General features: G+C 40.2%; 2 protein-coding genes across 4 annotated transcripts; both read left to right on the top strand.

Annotated features, from left to right (window-relative positions):
- Positions 1–13,873: 13,873 nt before the first annotated feature.
- LOC132784683 (succinate-semialdehyde dehydrogenase [NADP(+)] GabD) lies at positions 13,874–15,921 on the top strand. The gene is made up of 3 exons (XM_060790453.1): positions 13,874–14,055; positions 14,164–14,472; positions 14,529–15,921. Exons 2-3 carry the CDS (start codon positions 14,203–14,205, stop codon positions 15,762–15,764), a joined length of 1,506 nt encoding a protein of 501 aa, XP_060646436.1. The 5' UTR covers positions 13,874–14,055; positions 14,164–14,202; the 3' UTR covers positions 15,765–15,921.
- A 697-nt stretch (positions 15,922–16,618) lies between these two features.
- On the top strand, positions 16,619–20,619 carry LOC132784682 (nuclear protein localization protein 4 homolog). 3 transcript variants are annotated; one of them, XM_060790451.1, is made up of 8 exons: positions 16,619–16,761; positions 17,628–17,861; positions 17,924–18,090; positions 18,147–18,675; positions 18,758–18,956; positions 19,014–19,174; positions 19,756–20,171; positions 20,230–20,618. In XM_060790451.1, exons 1-8 carry the CDS (start codon positions 16,747–16,749, stop codon positions 20,384–20,386), a joined length of 1,878 nt encoding a protein of 625 aa, XP_060646434.1. In that variant the 5' UTR covers positions 16,619–16,746; the 3' UTR covers positions 20,387–20,618. The 3 variants fall into 3 exon arrangements, with proteins under 3 accessions (XP_060646434.1, XP_060646435.1, XP_060646433.1); XM_060790452.1 differs by lacking the exon at positions 16,619–16,761 and adding an exon at positions 16,911–16,928; XM_060790450.1 differs by lacking the exon at positions 16,619–16,761 and adding an exon at positions 17,319–17,557 and having other exon boundaries at positions 20,230–20,619.
- Positions 20,620–21,206: the final 587 nt, after the last annotated feature.

The raw sequence follows: 21,206 nt of genomic DNA, 5'->3' as shown, positions 1-21,206 counted from the left end.
AAAACCAAAAACAAAATACAAAAACGCAACAAAAAGCTGTGTGGGTCCAATGGATGTTGAGTAGATGTGTGAGGTGGGGAAATGGGAATTGGAATAGTAGGAGGAGGCAAGCAGTCAGTCAGTCAGTCAGTTCCTTAACGGCGTCGTTGTTGCAATCACCATTGGCACTGCGGCACTAATGAATTTGTATGCAAACCACAGACATTTCATGTTTCCCTCATGTTTCAGTATTTGTGGCAATGATTTGGCACAAAAACAAAAGCGAACCTCAAAGAGGAACAACAACATCAATAATAAAGAAAAAAAATCAGTAACGGAAATGCGCGCAACACATAAAAAAAAGGATCAGCAACAACATTTTGTGAAATTAGTGCAAGCTTCCAAAAAGGTGCCTTTTAATGCGAATATAAAAAGTGTATACATATACACTCTTATGTATTATGTGTGTTTCTTGATTTATTCAAAAGCAATAAAAATTATAATAATGAAGGCGCTGACATGGGAGCTCAGAAGCTGCGACGCAACGCAAAACTGAGTGAAGTTGGCAACACACGTGATACGAGTGATGCTCTTTTTCTTTCTCGTTCTCTCTATTTTCTGGGCTGCCCTTTTGTTGCTTTGATTCTTGTTCATTTTTGCCTTGGCGCGCAAACCAACGCGTATAGAAATGTTGGGGGTGAGGATGAGTCACAATCCTCAAAAATACTTAAGCACAATGAACTACTTCTTTGTACTTTTCGCTCAAATGAAATAAATGGTTGGCAACAGCCGACTGAACGCGACCCCTTCACCAACATTTCCCCATAGCAATAAGCTTTTTTGCGTCGTTAAAACTTCGCCCAGGGGTATTTTTCATACTCAGTGTCCCCCCTCCTTCATCATTTATTTATTGCGTCATAAGCTGCAAAATGCAAAGCTTTCTGTGTCTATGAATGTCAAACTGCAAGCGTCAGTTGGCTGATGGTTGATGTGATGGTCAAACATAACATAAGGAATTTGGACTTTGTACAGACTGCTGTAAAACGAATAACGTAAAGCGTTGAGAGAGACTCTCCCTCTCTCTCTCTAAGGCTAAGGCTGAGTTGGAGTTGCTGCTGCACCCAAACGTCAAACGGTTAAACATAAAAACTAACGGCAGTTTTATAACTCTAGCATAAGATTACCTTTTGAGTGCATAGTGTCTCTTCGTCTCCAACATCTCCTTTGGTTCTACGTTGTTCTTCATCACCGAAAAAAGAACTAACGAAACATAGCAACAACTTAGGAGCGACCGAAGAGCATTTCGGCGACGAAAATTTAACGGACGAGTGGGCGAAGAGTATGCAGGCAAAAGACGAAGTCGTCGCAGGCGAAGGCGTTTTGCCAAGATCCCCGAAGATGATACACAAGCAATCAAAAGAAATGCAATGGCTGCTGCTGCTGCGTCGTCGTTTTTTCTCCTCTTTTCCTTGTCGTGCTGCTGCACTTGCTGTTCGCTGGAGATTTGGCCTCGGCCTCAACGTGAGTTCAAGATCAAGAACAACAACAACGACAAGAGGCACATTCGCCGCACCCACCGGAATCGTAAACTACAAGCTGCCTTTTTCGTAGCTGTAAACTTTGCACCAACTGCAACTGCAGTTGAGCCGACTCGAAATGTTGTTTTTGGCATATTTTTTGCATGTCTCTTTGCACTTAACACACAATTAGTTTTTGTATTTTTTTTTTTCTCGTCTTTACGTTCAGCGCACTTTGTCTTTGTCGCCTTACATTTAAAAACGAGTGTAACACGAACACAAACAAACACAAAACACAAAGTCACACATAACTTCACAAACCTTAAAAGAGATAAAGTCGCGTTCGTTTCCAAAGTCAAACACGAGAGATCATTTTAAACCGCTAGGGCCGCGATGTGAGACAGAATTCCTTAAGAGTTCTTTTGCCACAACCGTCCTCGCTGATGGTGCGCGCGCAATTGATTCCTGCTTCAGCGACAACGTCGCTCGAAAGCGTCAGCCACAGTCTAACAAGAAGAAGAACTTCTGCTGCTTCTCTGCCTGCCTGCTTCTGCTGCTACTTCGAGCAGGCGGCAGCGACGCAAGCAGCAGGCTGGCTGCCAGGCGAAGGCAAAGATGCGACTACAAAAGCAGCGATAGCGATGGGCGCAAGCCGATGTGTCTTGACACGACGAAAAACGAGCACGAAGGCATGATGAAGCGAGGCTCAAATGCTTATTATGTGCTTGCTTATGAACGAAATTCTTCATAAATTGTAATATTCATTTGTCGTTAACTAATTAAGATCACGAAAACATGCGTGAATTACGATGCTGCTAAAGTTAGTCATGTATCGGCACGCTGTCATCTCTACTACAATGCATAATAACGGACATTTTTTGTTGCTTTGCTTGCGCTCAGCGACAAAAGGCAGCAGGCATCAGCAGCAGAAGCAGCATTCGCTACAAACTACAAAGAGGAGCTCATCGATCTTGCGTTAGGAGTTTGCTTATAGCGCATGCGCCGAACTGAGTATGCCCTACAATTGAGAGACGTTTTAAATAGAAGGTTGTAGAAAATTGTAGAAATCCCAGAAAAAAACAAGAACTACAGAGTAGTATATTTACAGTACATTAAAATACGTATTTATAACAGATGATGAAATTGCTGTTCCGATCACAGCGAAACCCTCAAATAAGCATTCCAACAGCAGACTGATCATTTTGGGTAAAAGTCTTGCCGCTTTTGTAGCTTTATAATGGCACCTCCGAGATTCCTTGAGTTGTCCCTAATGAATGACAAAGACATGCCCCCTTTCATATATTGCCCATGGCATTTGCGGTTCGTCCACAGCTCCAAAGAGTTGCAATCGGGGGGCATTTATTAGAGTTTTAAATAAAATATGAAAATAATTAGGTAAAATTTTAGTTATTAATGCGATGTAGCCTGAGGCAGAAAAAGTCGAAAAGTCGCAAAAGATGAACAAATACCAAGTGCCGTCGAATGGCAAAACCCGAATCCCGAAACCTGTGAGCGAATCCCCGAATTTGCCCTAAAGCCCGCAAGACAACTCCATTAGGGCGGCCCACATTTTGCGCTGAATTTGAGTTGAGCTGATGATGTTGGCAGGTGCTTTCCCAAGGCGCAGTTGCAACATCGATCGGTGGTCGGTGATCAGTACTCAAGGGTGCTGAATGAGGACGGAACTGCATGGCAAAAAAAGGTAAAAATCATGTGGAAAGTTTTATTCCGATCAACAGGGCGCGTGGCTAGAAAGAGACACAGACAGAGGAGACAGCCCGCAGATCGCATACAACATGCAGGACAATCGATGACGCGTCGCACGAGGCAGAGGCAGTGGCAAGCGTCTGTGGCATAGTGGCAGCGACATGTGCCACCGCGTGGATTGCAGCGAACAGTGGATCGCTGGGGCAGTCAGAGCTGCAATTTAGCATAACTGCGCGAATGGCACAGGCATCATTAAACACATTAACAGACACAAACAAACATACACACAAGCAGACACATGGCTAAGAGCCGGGCGATGTCGATGGCAGGTGATGGCCAAGAGGCCGACAAACAGTTGCAGACCGAGCAACTGTGTGCAGGTTGACTGCATGCTTGACAAACTGACCAATTGACTGGCTGTCTGACTGCCTTGCTGACTAAATGACTGACTGACTGACTGATTTGTGCCACAGAGTCCCGGGCCATCATTCGGGCCAGGCGATCAGCTTGCGTTTGGCAACTGTACGCAGACGAACAGCCGGCGTTGGCTTTAATGAGTTTAACCCGTGCCTGCGGCTCTGTCTCTACTCCTCTACTCAGGGTTTGCTGCTTACGTGGCTGCCCCCATCTCCACTCCAGTTGACTGTGGCTGTTAATTGCAAAAGGATGCGCCACAGGATAACAGCTGCTACGAGTGGCACGACACGAAAATGCCAATTGATTTCGTGCCGCAAAGCTCAAAGTTGAAAGAAGCAACGCAGCTGTACCCTTTGTCTGATCCTGCCAATGCCCTACGACTGTGAGAGTGTGAGTGTGCCTCTGCATTTCTAATGAACCTCATTGTCTCGCTCAAAGAAAGCACACGACACAGAGGAGAGGGAGAGGGACACACAAAGGTAAAGCAAAGCAAATGGAAAGAAGCGATCCCGCTGTGAAACTAGTTTGCCTCCTCTTTCAAAACCGGTAAGAGTTCTTTCTGCACCCATCGCCGGGGCTCAAGGCTTTCCCTTTGCCCCTGTTGCAGATTCATTGAAGCGTTGGAAATTATGTTTTGATTTTCCATATGCCATCAACGACCTAACAACCAACGACGACGAACGGCCCAAAGTCCTAACGAACCATGGCAAATTGTCTAATCTGCAAACTGTCTTCACACCTTTGACGAAGTAGCTGTAGCTCAACCAATTCCCTTCTTTGATGGGCTGCGTCTAAGGTTTTTTGCTTATCGGGTCTTTGAGCATGGGTAGCTATTACATTGTCGTTTACAAGCCACCACCCCATATCCTGCACCCATCAAATGGGCCATTACATGCCACACTAACAGTGCAAAGTACACACACCCAAACTGTTTTATTAATTGTTTGTAATTTGTTTATGTTTTCCAAGCAATTTATTTAGCTCACCCGAACAATTTTGAGGGTTAAATTCAAGACTTGAACACTTCGTGTGGAATGTGCTGGATGATGTGAGCAGATCAGTCAACTGGTGACCGAGAAAATATCTGAAAAGACTAGAAGTACTCTTGTCGAGCAATCTTGTTAAGCATTAGACTTCAATCAGAATAACAATATTTTAAGTCTATATGTTTATATATTCTAGGATTTCGAATATGGTTCTATAAATGCAAATATAAATTTATCTTGACTCAATAAATATTTGATAAGTATTTTCGTATTGATCGTGACAAAATTTAATTATTATAATTATTAGGATTACTCAATAAAATTTGGATGATCATTACATACTTGAAGGATATTATAACTTAGTGCCTCTATGAAACGTACGTATCCGGCAGAAGGAGGCATGATCGACCCCAGGCTCAGAGACTATAAGAAATATAGATATATTTTTTATGTTTGTTTTAAATTTTTGTCACGCCAACTTCCGCTTCTGCAAATTGACAAATATCGAGTAACAAGCGTGATTTTGAAGTTAGAGGCGCTATTTTTGGCACATACAACTAGTTATTATTATCTTTATGATCTCTGATAATGTTGAGTTCAAATAACAACTGTAGAAATTATTTGAGAAACACTTTTTTTTGGACAAAAACGTCTACTTACTAGGGGTTTTAGTTGCTTTGGCTGACAATCTAGTATATTCTGCACTCTATGGTATATTTTTAATTTTTCAATATACCCAAAATAACCTTGGATATTATTTTAGTATTTTTGCGTTATATTAATATGGTATATTTTAAAGTAAATACTGCACAATATTGCTCAAGCTCACTCGACTGTAGCTTTTTTACTTGTTGGAATCGGGTTCAATCTGTCAATTGAACTGCGAGCAGTAGGTTGACCGATCTTGAACCGATCACAGCATCCCCGTCATACGTTCATATTTTTAATAAAGTTATAAATTTGATAAAAAAAGCATAAACATGACATTGATCTACAGCGCCGTGGTGAATCAGACCGATCGTCAAGACCTTTTGTTTCTCACACAGCCACGAAGAGAGGGAAACGTACTTTCCGTACTTCGAGACAGTTTGCGTAAATTTCGGCAATTTTATAAACGAAAAAGCTACTTAAAGTGATCAGGGCAAGTTTATGATCACAAAAAAACATATCAAAACAAACAGAATCAGACAAGAACAACATGTGAACGATTGCAAATTACAAGCACAGATCCTCATTGAACGCAAGTCCAAAGCTGCACTTCGCTCTGCTTATTCACAGTCTTCCTGTCTGTTAGTATCTGACAATCAGTAGGACCTCACAGTCCACGTTTCTTTTATTTTTTGTATACTCTAACTAAGAGTGTTATTATAACAGCACGTATTTTATAATAATCAAAAGAAGTTCTACGAATTTGAGAAGGTAAATGAAAATATTTATTCGAATTAACAAAATATAAGAGGTTAAGAAAGGGTTTTATTAACCATTCTTAAGATTATTTACTAAAAGTATAAAAATAATGTTGTCTGTACAATAATGTTTTAATTGTTCTGTAGGAGCGAATTTCATATGCAGGTTTCTGGTAGTCAGAACAAACTCAACTAAATTATATCCATATAATCTTATCCAAACGATTATAAGATGAAGTGAATAATTTGGCTGGTAGAAAACCAATTCAAAATCATATACTAAAAGAGCTTAGTTGAAAACAAAAGTATAATCAAGAAGATCTAATGGTTACTTAAATGTTATCCGACGATCGCATGAACTGAATTAAATCTCAGATTATCCTTCTATATGGCTGAGTTGGCGTAATATATCAGCAAGGGTATCAGATCTTTGGGGCTCCTCGTGAATGGTTGTAGTACTTGTTTTTTGGGTCTCTTTTGTCCTGATGCTGGCAGCTGCTTCTTTTTGGTTTGTCGTCATTACGAAAAGGAAGCTAAAGACAAACGGATATGCGCTGCACATCAAGCAACTGTTTTTTGTTGTTTTTATTTTTTTGGTGGTTTTTGCTTTTGGGCTTTTCACTTCTTGGCGTAAAATAAATTGTGCGACAGGTGCGACGATGTCGACAACTGACTCTGACTCTGAAAATAAGTTAAAAAAATAACCTAAGAAAAGAAAAAAATAACCTAAGAAAAGAAAAAAACAATAAGGTTGAGCAGAGAATCTGGGGGAAGCACCAAAGCTTTGGGCCTTTATGTGTGGGAGCGAAGCTTTCAATCCTTTTCGATCTTTGATCTTACAGCTGCGCATAATTGCCAAGTCGCAAAGAGACTCACAGACTTTTGTCTCAGACCGTCGTGGATGCATTTACAAGACGCAGCTGTTACTTCCGCCTCAATGAGTTTTCGGCAACGTCTTTGGTTTTGGTTCAGTTCAGGAATTGATGATGTTGCTGCTGCTGCTGTTACTGCTGTTGCTGTTGTGGATGTGAATGTGGCTTACAATAAGCTGGCTACTTACAGGCAAGGCTCGTTGCTTGATCCTTTTCCCTTGATATATGTTCGTATTCGTGTCTGCTTATTTTTGTTCTAATGCTAATCCTGCAGACAGGAAAATCGGTTGTCTACCTGCGCTTGGACTCTGTTCTTGATCGGTCGAGTTGAGTCGGCTGAGTGAGTTTCTCCTCTTTGAATTAATGTGCCGCATTAGCAGCCAACAGGTTTCTCTGTCTTCAGCAGATATCCTTTTTTCTCGGGAAAACCCACACACAGAGCATCGATCACGATTCATGCTTAGAAGTTAGGGTTATATTCCATTGCGAGCTGCGCACGTAGTGAACCTAATATTGTCGAAATAACAGGTGTCGACTGATTAGTTTCGAGAGTTCTTTATGGGTATTACATTATTTGGTAGCAGACACGTATCAAATCGATGACGAATATTCGTTTAAACGAACTGTGGATAGCACCTGTAAAACGATACCCATATCTTTAGTACAGTCAGAACAAGACCTGAACTAAACTGAACTCAACTGAACTGGACAGAAGATCAGAGGCAGATGTTTGCATATCGTACTGAGATCGCCACACAATTCTCTTTTAAAAGCAAATACACACTGGACGCACGATGGCCCCGCACCTGGTACACCGAACTGTCCTTCATATTTTGCATTTCGAAACGCAAACAGCAAAGACAGTAAACGGCAACCAAACGAAACCCAAACGAAACGAATCGAAGCGAAAGCAAAACAACATTTTCGGCACAATAGAATTTGTGGCAGGGACACAAAAGGCAGCAGCAGGATGCTACAAGGACTATGCAACGTTAGTTGAAAGTCCTGTGCCACACACACAAGAAATTACATGGCACAAAAACGTTTCCGTTGATTTATTATAATGCACAGTCTTTTGCTTGCAAATGATTGATCTCAAGCGCAGCGCCAATTTGCTTGCGGCTTAGCCTAAAAACAAAGACAAAGCAGCAACCCAAGATGCAGCCTGCGAAAAGATAGCTACCAGTATTCAGGCACCGATTTATCTCGTTCATGTGATCTTGTGCCAGAGGATTATACAATCCATTTGCTTTGGACACTAGACTCTTAGATCGATTGCTCGATTTATCGATCCATCAGCTGCAAAGCGAATAAATTTGTTAGATTTCGGGGGGTGCAAATTGGGATGATGATGGTAATGGCTCTATTCGGATGAGAAAATAAATATTTAGAAGGAAACGGAGAGAGATAATCAAAGCTTTATTTATACTGCTTAAAACTTGATAGCGCATTAAATCGCCTGAAAGATAATTAAAAGTTTGGTTGAGCTCAATAAGACGCTGAAGCTAAGCTTAACTAGTTATTATTACGATAAGCGATGCCAGGGAGAGGGAAAGGCTTGGAAGTTCACTTGCAGTATCATGCAGAACAAATAATCTAAAGAATTTCTGAATATGCTCATTTTATATACTACTACGGCTATTACTATTACAAAAGTCTAACTTAAGATTTTCAAAGTTTACTTATTCATTATTAGGAAACATTTAAAAATACAAACTTTAGAGATAAAATTCTCCTAAAATTTCCATTTAGGAAATCATATGTCATGTCATGTTATATTTGGCTTCAATGCATAAGATCAGGTCTGTTTATAATCATTAACCAGTTACAACTTAAACTGCAGTATTAATATCTCCAAGGGCGTCAATGAACTTGCGCAATGCAGATTCTTTCCACAATCTGAAGAACTGTACGAAGATCGCCGATCGACGTGTTGATCTTCGATAGCTGATCGAAAGATTGCCGATCACTGCCTGTTTGCACTGCGATCCCATGTTTGCTCAATAAAACCAAAAAGCTGCGAGAAATGTAACTGAAATTGTGTTTGCACTGACCTGCAGGCAAATCAAGCGAGGCGAAGTTGCTTTTTCAAGTTCAGGCAATGATCATGGCGAGGCGAATCAGCATCCTCAAGGGCAGAACGGCAGAGGTTGCAGCAATGCACCAACAAAATAATAATAATAATAATAATAATAATAATAATACTCCAACAAAAAGGAAATGAGCAAAAAAATAATGCAAAAAAAATATTTGAAAGGCAACCAAAAATTAAGCAGACTGCGATTCGATGCGATGCTGAAGCGAAGCTTTTGTTTTTGATTTAAAAACTTCCGGTTTTTATGTGCTTCTTCTTGCGATCGTAATTTGATATGTTTATGCGTTAAGAAATCGCATAAAGTTGGCGAAAAAATTAAGACAAGAGGCAACAGCTGCCGTTTGGGCTTAATGATGATCCCAAGATTGCTTTCGACTTCGACTCTTTTTCTACTCCTCGATCAACTCGGAATCGGTTACACGTGTAAAACTTGTCTCTAGGCACCGTTACGATCGAACAATTAAACGGAAATGTCACAGGATCAGTCTCTTTGTTGCAATTGTATTGCCATTCATATAAGAAAAAATTAAAAATTATAATATGAATGCACTTTCGCCTAGGACTCAAATCACACACACATCACACATAATTATCATGGAGTTTCTGCGTCGTCTTCCCATCTCTCGCCTCTCAGGAAACCAGCGAGACACAAAGGCGCAATGCAAGTATGGTAAGTAAGCAAAGAAAAGGCCTACCCAAATCAAAAACCGACAATAACAAGGGCAAGAACAGCAAATGGCAAGAACATCAGCAAGGACCAACCAATAACAACAGAAAGAAGAAGAAGCTGACGACGATGAAGAAGCTGCGCACAAAATGCGAAAAACATATCGCAAGCAGCGTGAGAATCTCCGACGGCGCAATACCGAATTCCAACCCGAAACTAAACCTCGGCCCCTTTCCCATGGTATCCAAAATCCTTAACATCCTTGACATCCCATGCCAAAAAACCAGGAGCCACCCCAATGCCATATGCGTTGTGCGAGATGTACCCAAATAAAATCTTTCCATTGGGGTTGCATAAATTATACATGCAAGTACTACGAGTATAATATTTAATCCAATGCGTAGTTCTCCCTGTTCTTTTTGCCTTGATTGCTTTTCAAAGAGTTTTACGCGCTTTTGAGCGATTTGGGTACAGTTTTTTATTGTATGTTTTTATTGGGAAAACTCTAGAAGTACACTGCAGTCACAGACCGAAAACAAATTATAATTTGTAGAAATAACTGTCGTTAGTTTGGAGTTGCTTAAGATTAAATTTGCTGAGAGAGTGCCGAGAAATTATGACAAATATACTGTAACTTAGAGATGGGCGATGATGTTTAGAGATGTGAAATTGGAGAAAAGTTAAACTAAGATGAAATTTCAGCTTTCGGATCTCTCAAGTGAAGTTAATAAATAACATGCTTTATATTGAAACAGATTATTTTAATTTTTTTCTCTAGATTTCAATCTCAAATGAATTTTAGAATCTATTAGATTTTATGCGTTTTATATTTTCAAAGTATTGTTATTTTGTCGACTGTAGTTTTATACATATTAAACGATTTAAGAAAATGAATCGTTAATTTATGCAAGAAACGAAATGATTAATGACAATATCAATAATTTATCACAGCTCTTAAAAAAGGATATTTTGTTCAGTGTACATAATTCGACTGTAGGACAATAAAACAACCCCACATCGAGCCCAGTTTAGAGATGAGTTACGCACTACAAACAATGCCGAACATGGCACAATAATTGTACCAAATTTCGACTTAGAAAGCGAATGCGCAGTTTTGGATTTCTGATTTCAATGGCAAAGATTATGCGTAGCAGAGATGAAAAAAAGGAAAAAATCAGAGCTAAAGAAGATGATAATCGGAAAGGAAACTCATATATACGCGGAGTATTGCTTGGCATGTGTGTGAGTGCGTAATTATTATTTTTTGTATTTGGTATTATTATGTATTTTCAATTGGGGTTGCGCGGTTTCAAACAACGGATACGCATCGTTATAACATAGGGTTGGACCTGGGCCAAGCTCAAGGACAACAAGAATAAGGAACCGTGGATAAGGAAAAGGGGCGACTGCATGCCAGAACATGTCGGGCAGGCACATCGAAAGTAGATCACAAACAATTGAAACTGCTTAGGGGTGGTTACAGAGGGAAGCGAGGGTATCCAGGGCAGACCTAGATTATGAAATAATAATCAAGTTGGGTATACAAAAATAATAATAATGCCATAACCTTGAGGCAAGGTAAATAATAATTAAGCTAGTCAAACGATCCTCATACACACACACAGCCACACATACACACGTGTTGCTCGTCCTGGTAATCAACCTGGTTGGCAGGACCCGAAACGGGATAGTCGAAAATTCAGAGTCAGAGTCAAAGCAGCTGCATCTTGAGCAGCTGCTGATGCCAGCAGCCTGCTAAGAAGCTCACCACGTGCCAAGGTGACTCAACAGACCTCTCAAAAAGAAGATTGGCGTTGGCAAAGCTATTATCCTGCGGCCTCTCCTGTCCGCCATTTTGTGCCTGTTGCTGCGGCGCTAAGCTTTGGCAGCTGCCAGCTACGATCACGCTACAATCTTGTTGCTGTTGCTATTGTTGTTGTCATTTATCTGTGTTTAAAGCAGACAACCAGTTTTTTGCGCCCTAAGCTTGCAGCAAGTCCTGCTGCCATTGTCCTTAAGAAAGCTACTCCACAATAACAACAGATGTTTCTCTTTTCTTTCTGTGCACTGGAGGAACGTGTTCCCAAACATGATTTATGGTTGATCTGTTGCCGCTGCTCTTACAGCTCCTTAGAGCATTGTTTGTCCATTGACCAGCTGCTGTCTGTTTTGGCCTGAACCCAAGTGAGTCTACTCTCTGAGTTTCGTCTCGAACCGGTCTCATGTCTCCTGCTTTGTGTCGTTTTTATGGCGTGTTATGATTTCGTATTACAATTAGCTAAACAAAAGGCGCATGCTGCCTTCTTTTTTCCTTTTCTTCATTTTTGTCGAGATCATTGTCTCTATCTCTATCTATAAAGACGACCCCATAAATTCCATGTGGCACATTAAAGTTGTCACAATTGTGCAGTTAAGTTGACAGTAAAATCTAACGAAATTGTGCACTGAGAACTTCATTAGTACGTGCTCTCTTTCTATCATTTACTGTCCCCTCTCCCTGATCTAGCTATCTTGCTATTTATCTGGCATTTCGGCCATAATCATAAAAGTCATGCCAACATGCTTGGTGTATGGCTCGTACAACGCCTCCCGGCAGCACTTAAGACAAATAACTTACACACCTATCGACAGGCCAAGTCCAAGTCCGAAGAGAGCCTCTGGCCAACCAGCAACCAGCTAGCAAACAACCTGCTACCAACAACTGCAACACAACTAACAAGAGGCAGGCAGCCTGCAAAGCAAGTCTTGTTGCTCCTTGTTTAGTTGACGCATTTTCAATTAGTTTTAAATCAGAACTAATTGAATTCATTTTTGCCCTCATCGCATCGCATAGCATCGCATCTAGGCAATCTTATCTTAACAGTTATGATGTCCAGTGCGCTCGCGCACTTGTTTTGGCATTCTCAGCCAAAATTTATTGACAAAAATTTGCAACACAGATTGCACAGAGAACGACAGAAAGGCAGAACACCTGAAGCTGCATGACCAGTAGCCTCCTCAACTAACTTAAAATAGAAATAAAAAGAAAATAGGAGATACCAAGTAGTCAGAACCTGCCATCGGCATATGTGAAATCTATGACCATACCATGTGCATAATAAATGGAGCACTTGGCGGCGGCGCATGCAAAAGCGACAGCTAAATGGCACACAAAAAGGTTAGCCAACAAAAAAATAACAACAATCCAAAGGCAGCGAAAGGCAGGCTTGCTGACCAGCTAATGCTAGTCAAGTTTTTTGTGCATGTGCGGAGCAAATGTGGCAGCAAGTGGCGCTGTCTACAAAACAACAAACAAAAATAATTTCCAACATGCTACTTTCTTTTGTTTCTTATAGTATTCAAACATCAACGGTCTATGGTGTTCACGTGACAGGAGCTGGCTGCTGCAAGTCGTATGTAACGTTGAGTGGCCAAACTACAAAATTGGTAGCATTGGATAACAGATATATAACAGTTATGGCGGCTAACAGTTATATTCGCTGTTACACTGTTAATTGACTTGCACAGGGCTGCGGTTACTCACCATGAAAAATGCCGTTACTCCGTGCTATTCGATTTTTAAGAGAAATACGAGTTTTCGCAAATGTCTGATAAGAAGATGGAACACATTCGAATACAGAATACTTAATTATAATTATTGACAATCGCGAAAATAAACTGTTTAAAACGAAGCTCAGTTGCTCCAGCGTTTTTGAAAATACACAAGTTTTTAACTAAAGAGTGACCAGAGGACGCTTATTCGGATTTCTTTATTTTGGTATGTGCTCGGCGGTAAAACGTATGGTAACACCACGACACAGGTATTAAATAAAAGACTTCCTAGTTAAGAGACAGCTCTTTATATTATGGGTCTGTTTTTATTAAAAAAATAATAATACTAAATATTAATTTTAAATATTAAATTAACTTAAATATTTTTAAATCAAAAACATTGATGTTGGCCATGAGAATTTAAAAAATCAATCTTATCTGCTACATATCTTGCAGAGCTATGAATAGCGCAGGTCAGCAGAGAGAGCGTCAAACCCGATGACGTCACAAACTGTTTTTGAAAAAACTTTTTATTTTTAAATTGTATCCTACAATTCTTCTGGGTAGTTTTCTTTTAGTTTTATACATAAACTGAAGCAATAATGTATGCGTAATTATATATTTTAAACATATTACACATTACCTATATATCAAGTAGTGACGTTACGGGCGTAGAGAGCAGGATGTGAAGTGCCTCTTTTTCTAACATCCCTTATTTATGTTATACTAGTTATACTGTTCGCTAATCAAAATCAATTGAATCCAATAAGAATACAACTTGCAGAGTTCATAACATTGCTGGAATGCTTGTTGTGGACAGCGCAACAGATAAGAATCGTTAAAGCTCTCCAGAAAAACATCTACTGTCAGTTAAGAAGGTAAGTGATAAAGATAATGCTATGATAAGACCGGCAGAAAATCACTCAACACTCTAATTTTGCCGGCACAACAAAAAAATAATTGATTTGTTGCCAACTAAAAAACAGGTTATTGGCGAGCAGCTGACCGCAAAATTAGAGTGCAAAATGTTTCGAAGGCTCAGTGTGTTACGAGTTAGCAAAATGCGCAGTATTTCAACGCTGCTGCAGTCGAAGGCTTTGGTCAACGGCAGCTGGATTGAGGCCAGCAGCAAAGACACATTTGCAGTATGTAATCCTGCTAATGGCGAAGTAATAGGCAAGGTGCCCAACATGGGCGTGGAGGATGCACAGCTGGCCATAAATGCGGCCAAGCAGGCCTACGAGTCCAAGGAGTGGCGGTCCTTGACAGCCAAAGATCGTTCCAATCTCTTGAAGGTAAATATGAGTAAGAAAAATAACTCTGACGTTCACTTACGGCTAATCCTCTGCAGAAATGGCACAAGCTCATTGAGGCTAATACTCAAGAGATTGCTGAGATTATGACAGCCGAGTCCGGCAAACCCATTAACGAGTCAAAAGGCGAAGTGCTTTATGGCAACGCCTTTGTCGAATGGTTCGCCGAGGAGGCACGTCGCATCTATGGAGAAGTGGTGCCCAGTGGAACTGCAAATCGCGAGGTGATTGTAATGAAACAACCCATTGGCGTGGCTGCCTTGATAACACCATGGAATTTCCCGCTGGCCATGATAACACGCAAGGCAGGTGCCGCCCTAGCCGCAGGCTGCACTGTCGTCGTCAAGCCATCCGAAGACACGCCATTGACTGCGTTGGCTGTGGCCAAGTTGGCCGAGGATGCTGGCATTCCAAAGGGTGTCATCAATGTGATAACTACTAACAAGGCGGCGCCAATTGGCGCACTCTTCTGTCAGAGTCCCGATGTGCGAGGCATTTCCTTCACTGGCTCCACGCAAGTAGGCAAGTTGTTGTTCAGGGACTCGGCACAAGGCATTAAACGTGTCTGCTTGGAGCTAGGTGGCAATGCGCCATTTATTGTCTTCGATTCGGCCAATGTGGAGAAGGCGGTGGATGGCGCTATGGCTTCCAAGTTTCGAAATTGCGGCCAGACTTGTGTCTCTGCGAATCGCTTCTTCGTGCAGGAAGGTGTCTATGACAAATTTGTGACGCTGTTGAAGCAGCGTGTGGAAGCGTTAAAGATTGGCGATGGCAAAAGTTGTGATGTGCAAATCGGACCATTAATTAACCGGATGCAGTTCGACAAAGTTAGCGGCTTTGTAGAAGATGCACGCAGCAAGAAGGCCAACATCATTGTGGGCGGCAAGGGACTCTCGGATCTGGGTTCGTTATTCTATGCGCCCACCATTGTCACCGATGTGCCAGCCACGGCTCAACTGTACACCGAAGAAGTCTTTGGCCCCGTGGTGTCCATCATCAAGTTCAAGGACGAGGCAGAGGCGGTGCATAAAGCCAACGATACCCAACGTGGACTGGCGGGCTATTTCTACAGCGAGAATCTGCAGCAAGTTTTCCGTGTAGCAAAGCGTTTGGAAGTCGGCATGGTGGGTGTTAATGAGGGCATCATTTCGGCGCCAGAGGCACCGTTCGGCGGTGTCAAGGAGTCAGGTGTAGGACGCGAAGGATCGCATCATGGCATAGACGATTACGTGGACATCAAGTACATTTGCATGGGAAATCTAAAATACGATTGAATCTTATGAATTCCGAAACGTCGGGACAAGGCGTTGCTTTACTTCGCAGTCTTCCACTAGAGAAATGCTTGTTTGTTGTTTAAATCACGCGAGCCACAACTTTAAATGTATAAATTAATAAATGTGCACAAATTATAAATAGATAACAATGACAGATTGGTTTGTTTATACTTCGATTTATTTTGAGTTTAAAAAAAAATTATCGCTTTATAACAGTGCTGTAATCGAACGATTGTTAAAATGGGTTAACAGCGCTTGCTTGTAGAAGCTAATAACATTGATATATTTATCTTAACAGACACTGACACTGGCGTTAAATAATTAACAATAACTATTTTTTTTTTTTTAAAGGTATTCATTTAAAACTAAAATTATTCAATATTTAAATAAAAGTAAAATAACGAAGTTTGAAAATATATGTAACGATTGCAATTGCATTGAGCATAAGTGAGACCGTAACAAAGCAATAAATATACTTTTGGTAAACCGCACCATTTAACAATTTTCGCTTCATTTCCATTGGTATGCAAATGGATTCGATTTTTAGCAAAAATTTGATGAGTGAATGGCTTAAAAAATGCTCTATATGAAGCCGGATTTTTTAAAAATAGAAAAACAGTTTAAAATAACGCGCTTTCTTATTTGAACAATCTTAATGGAAGTGTTACCAGGCTGCACGTACATTGGTATATTTTTAGATGAATTTCCTAAGTATATTTTAAGAAATGTTGCTTGTTATGGTCACACTTCCTCACAGTTGTTAAATAAAACAGAATTCGTTTTTAAGAAACAATAATTTAGAGTTCATCTGAAAGCAAAATTTAGTTTCTAATAATTTTATTAATATTATTCATTTGGCAGCTGAAAAAAAACACCGATGTATTCCATCAGAAATCGATGATTTAAAAAATTATAAAAACATCGATAGTACCATCGATGTTTCTCCACCACCGCTGCTTCCTAGTGCAATTTTTTTGAAGCAATGTCTGATAAAATTGTAAGTTTTACCTTTTTTTGGTTGTTAAATTAAAACAAATGAGTTGATTGCTACTTCAGTGTGTATTGTACATTTTGGCACAGTTCGTGTGATGTGTGATAGCTTGTTGCAGTTGCATTGAAGATTGTGATAGTTTAAAACACCGGCATATAAATTTTTTTGCAATGGTTTGTTGTTGTTGGCCGCTACGGCAAAGTGATTTTTTTTGTTTTTAATACATATATTTTGTGTAACGTTATGTTTGTGATGAAAACTAAAGTGCATGGTCAATATTGGCTGCCATTTGATTTTTGTATCGTTGCCACAACGACGATAGAGAAGTGGAGAGAGAGCACAGACGACCCGAGAGACAGACAGACATACAAACAAAGGTACAATGACTTGTAGATTTTGCTGGTGACTGTTGTTTGAATGAATAAGGAGGCGGGTGGGGTGACGGCAACCATGAAGCGAATGATGGAAGAGGGAAATGTGAGGGGGATATTCTGCTCTTTTGGCAAACGCTTAAGATGCATTTTTTTGCGAATTGCCAAAAAATGCTATTTCTCAGTTCGTTAGTCAAATGCTCGCCTGCATGGTGCACAGTTGGAAGAATCGCTCATCTCTTCAAGCCTTTTGGGCTACACCAAGTAGCTTCTAAAGCTACGCCTGCAACATCATCAGCAGCATCAATTAATATATAGACAACATCAACATGGCTTGTGCACCTTTATTACTGGAGAACTTTATCTACAAGAAGCGCAACTTTGTGTATGCTTTTGTGCGCCATCGTCTCTTTGTGTTATGTAAACAATCGGTTGTGATCGATGCCAGTTTTGCAAACAACAATGCAGATCGCTAATTTGAATCTATTTCCTGTTTTTCAGTTAATACGCGTGCAGTCTGCAGAGGGCATCAAGCGAGTCGAGATCTCGCCAAAGTCAAATCTAAAGCAGTTCTATGATAGCGTTCAGAACGCGCTCAAAGTTGATGGATTTGGCCTGTTCTTGGAGCGCAATTTTGCTACAGAGCTGCAGGCCAGTGGCTCACAGCTGGTGGGCAGCACGCTCAAGCATGGCGACATGGTTTACTTAAAACAAATAGCGGGCACGTCATCACGAGTAAGTGAATCAACTGCCATTTTTATAAACCATTGACTAACTCTCTAAAATTCGTATTCTAGCGTGCTAGCACAACTGCAATGGAGACTGTGACTTTCAATGCAGCTGCCAAGCAGTCTAGCGAAAAGATCAGTAATATTCGTCCCTCCAGCAATGTCATTGAAGATGAAGTCGATCAGCAGCTGTTTAAATCTGATGGCACCATCAAGCGTGATCGCGACACAAAGCTGTGAGTGTTATAAAGCATATAATATGTAAGAGAGATAATAATATTTCCCCTTGCAGTTGTCATCACAATGCCAATGGACGGTGTGTTCATTGCTCGCCACTGGAACCATACGATGAGAACTATCTGAAGGAGCACAATATTAAGCACTTGTCGTTTCACTCGTATCTGCGCAAGCAAACCTCTGGCATGGATCATGGCAAGTACTTTGTCTTCGACGACATCAATTGCCGCATCAAGCCTGGCTGTCGTGAGCATCCGCCGTGGCCCAAGGGCATTTGTTCCAAGTGTCAACCATCGGCTATCACACTAAATCGTCAGACTTATCGCCATGTGGACAACGTCATGTTTGAGAATACCAAAATCGTGGAGCGCTTTTTGAACTATTGGCGTACCACGGGCCATCAGCGTATGGGCTATTTGTATGGCACGTATGAACAGCATACGGATGTCCCACTTGGCATTCGCGCCAAGGTGGCGGCTATTTATGAGCCACCACAAGAATCATCTCGTGACTCGATTAATATATGTCCCGATGAGGGTGCCGATGATGTGGAGGCTGTGGCCAGCGCTTTGGGACTTAAAAAAGTAATTATTTATTATTATTTATCTTAATACTTAGAGTTTACTTTATATGTATGCTTTAATATGCACATTTTATTGTACTCAGATTGGTTGGATATTTACTGATTTGATTACGAAAGATGCTACCGCTGGAACTGTGAAGCAGATTCGCGGCATTGAGACGCACTTCCTGACTGCCCAGGAGTGCATAACTGCGGGAGAACTGCAGAACCGACATCCCAACCCTTGCAAATATGCCACAAATGGCAATTTTGGCTCCAAGTTTGTCACCATTTGTGTGACAGGTAAATACTACTGAACCACCAACAGGCTAACCAACTCACAAGCTAAATTATTTTTAGGGGATTCTACCCATCAGGTGCACATGGAGGGTTATGCTGTGTCCGCACAATGCATGGCTTTGGTGCGGGATAATTGTCTGATACCTACGAAAGATGCTCCAGAATTGGGCTATGTACGCGAATCGACTGATAAACAATACGTGCCGGATGTATTTTACAAGGCAAGTTACTCATTCTTTTATATAATACACTATTAAATTTGTTTTGAATTCTAGACAGTATCTGAATTTAGGGACTTTCGAAATTAGGTTTACATATATTTCTGTTTTATATTTTAGATCATAAACAGATTATATATAATTGAATCCAGTTATACTTGGGGCATTCCTAGTTTTAAGTAGGATTGTATCTTTCCAAGTAGTGATAATACCAATCCAAAATGTCACAATGTTGATTGTGTTCATTCATATACATAGCAAATATTTGAATCTGTAGTTGCAAAATATTATGCAGTTAATACTTTAATCACTTTTGGCTAATCTACTAACTAACTAATCTGCAAACGTACAATTCAATTCTAAAGATTATATAAAAATAATATTAATTTAGTTGTACATTTTGAGTATGTCTACAAGTGAATTAACAGATAGGCATTTGTCGCACCTTAGATGTACTTATTGGGCAAGCCAATTTGATACTATCTCATTAAAATACTGACAGTTGATGTTGTAGTTTATAGTGTAGTCGTACAAAAGTTAGGTTACTGCAAAGATGAAAATTATTTACTTACTCAAATTTGCAGGAGAAGGATCAATATGGTAATGAAGTTCAACGCTTGGCGCGTCCATTGCCAGTGGAATATTTGCTGGTGGATGTGCCAGCATCAACACCGTTGCAACCGCAATACACATTCACGGAGTACGACAAGCGCCAGGCATTCCCTATTGAGAATCGTTATATTGATGGACACCTACAGGATTTCAATGCGCTGAGTAGTTATCTGTCAGCCTGGGCCAACGAGGAGTTTCTTGAGGCCATTTCAGACTTTCACTTGCTGATCTATCTGTATAAAATGGACATGCTACCATTGCGTCAACACATGGGACCCTTGCTGGAGGCTGTGCGCTCAAAGAATCCCAACAAGGCGGCCGATTTCAAAGGCGATGAAGTATGGAAATTGCTCGAATCACTTGTCCAAGCTAGCTCCAGTGGTAGTGGGTAAGTTGACAATATTATCTTGTGCATCTCGTTTTATTGACTAAAGATTGATTCACAGCGGAACGACCAGTTATCCAAGTGGCGCTGCGGCCAATGCTGGAAGTGCAGGTGCTGATCCCATGGATTTGGATGCCAACACCTGGACTTGCAATCACTGCACGTTCATCAATCGCGGCGAGTTGACCTCCTGCGAAATATGCTCGCTACCTAGATAAGGATAAATATTTTGTGCATGCATAGAAGTCAGAGCAACACTATGAAATTCTGGTGTTAATGAAACTAAAGATTCAATCATACTTACTATAGCAGGAGGCAGGAAGATATGGCGTGGCAACACAACCTCGTAGCATGCCGCGCGTTCTCTATAAATATAACATTGTATAAGAGTTTTATAAAAAAAATTTAATTTATTTTTAAATAAATTTAAATTGTTGAGTATACTTCAAAACCGCAATTTGTAGTACGCTTTATTTTACTTGTTTGCTTTCAGATTATAAAATTCTAATAAAATCGTCAAAATAGTATCCAACTTTTATTTATAGAGTTTGTATTAATACCATCTAAAGAATTGGTGTAAGATAAACAGCTCATATTCTTATAAGCGAAAAAAAAACCATTAGGATGTAGGTTATTGGTATTTCATATTAACATTTTAATAGAAAAATGTGCGCATTGTAGAAACTTTGCCGCAAAACCTTTATAGGAGACTAGTGTCGAACATAGGATGGAGTATTTGGTAATACCCTGTTGATTGATACCCTTACTACGCACTTACTAAATATATTTCTATTTTCAACTGTCCAAACTGACTGAAAAGAGAAATATGATGTTATAATTAGTCATACTCGACACTCTTGCATAGAAGAATTAATGTATAAATTATAGGGACACAAAGATCGATACAAAGCTAAACTACACTAAGAAAGATCAACTTGGTGACAGTTTAGCTTAAACAAAAAACAAAACACAAAAATGTATTCAATTTACTCTGCATTAATATTAATAAAATTAAAAATTTATTTATTCTTAATCAGA

This window comes from Drosophila nasuta, chromosome 2R (genome assembly GCF_023558535.2).
Source record: "Drosophila nasuta strain 15112-1781.00 chromosome 2R, ASM2355853v1, whole genome shotgun sequence".
NCBI lineage: Eukaryota > Metazoa > Arthropoda > Insecta > Diptera > Drosophilidae > Drosophila > Drosophila nasuta.
This window is presented reverse-complemented; position numbering and strand designations above follow the sequence as displayed.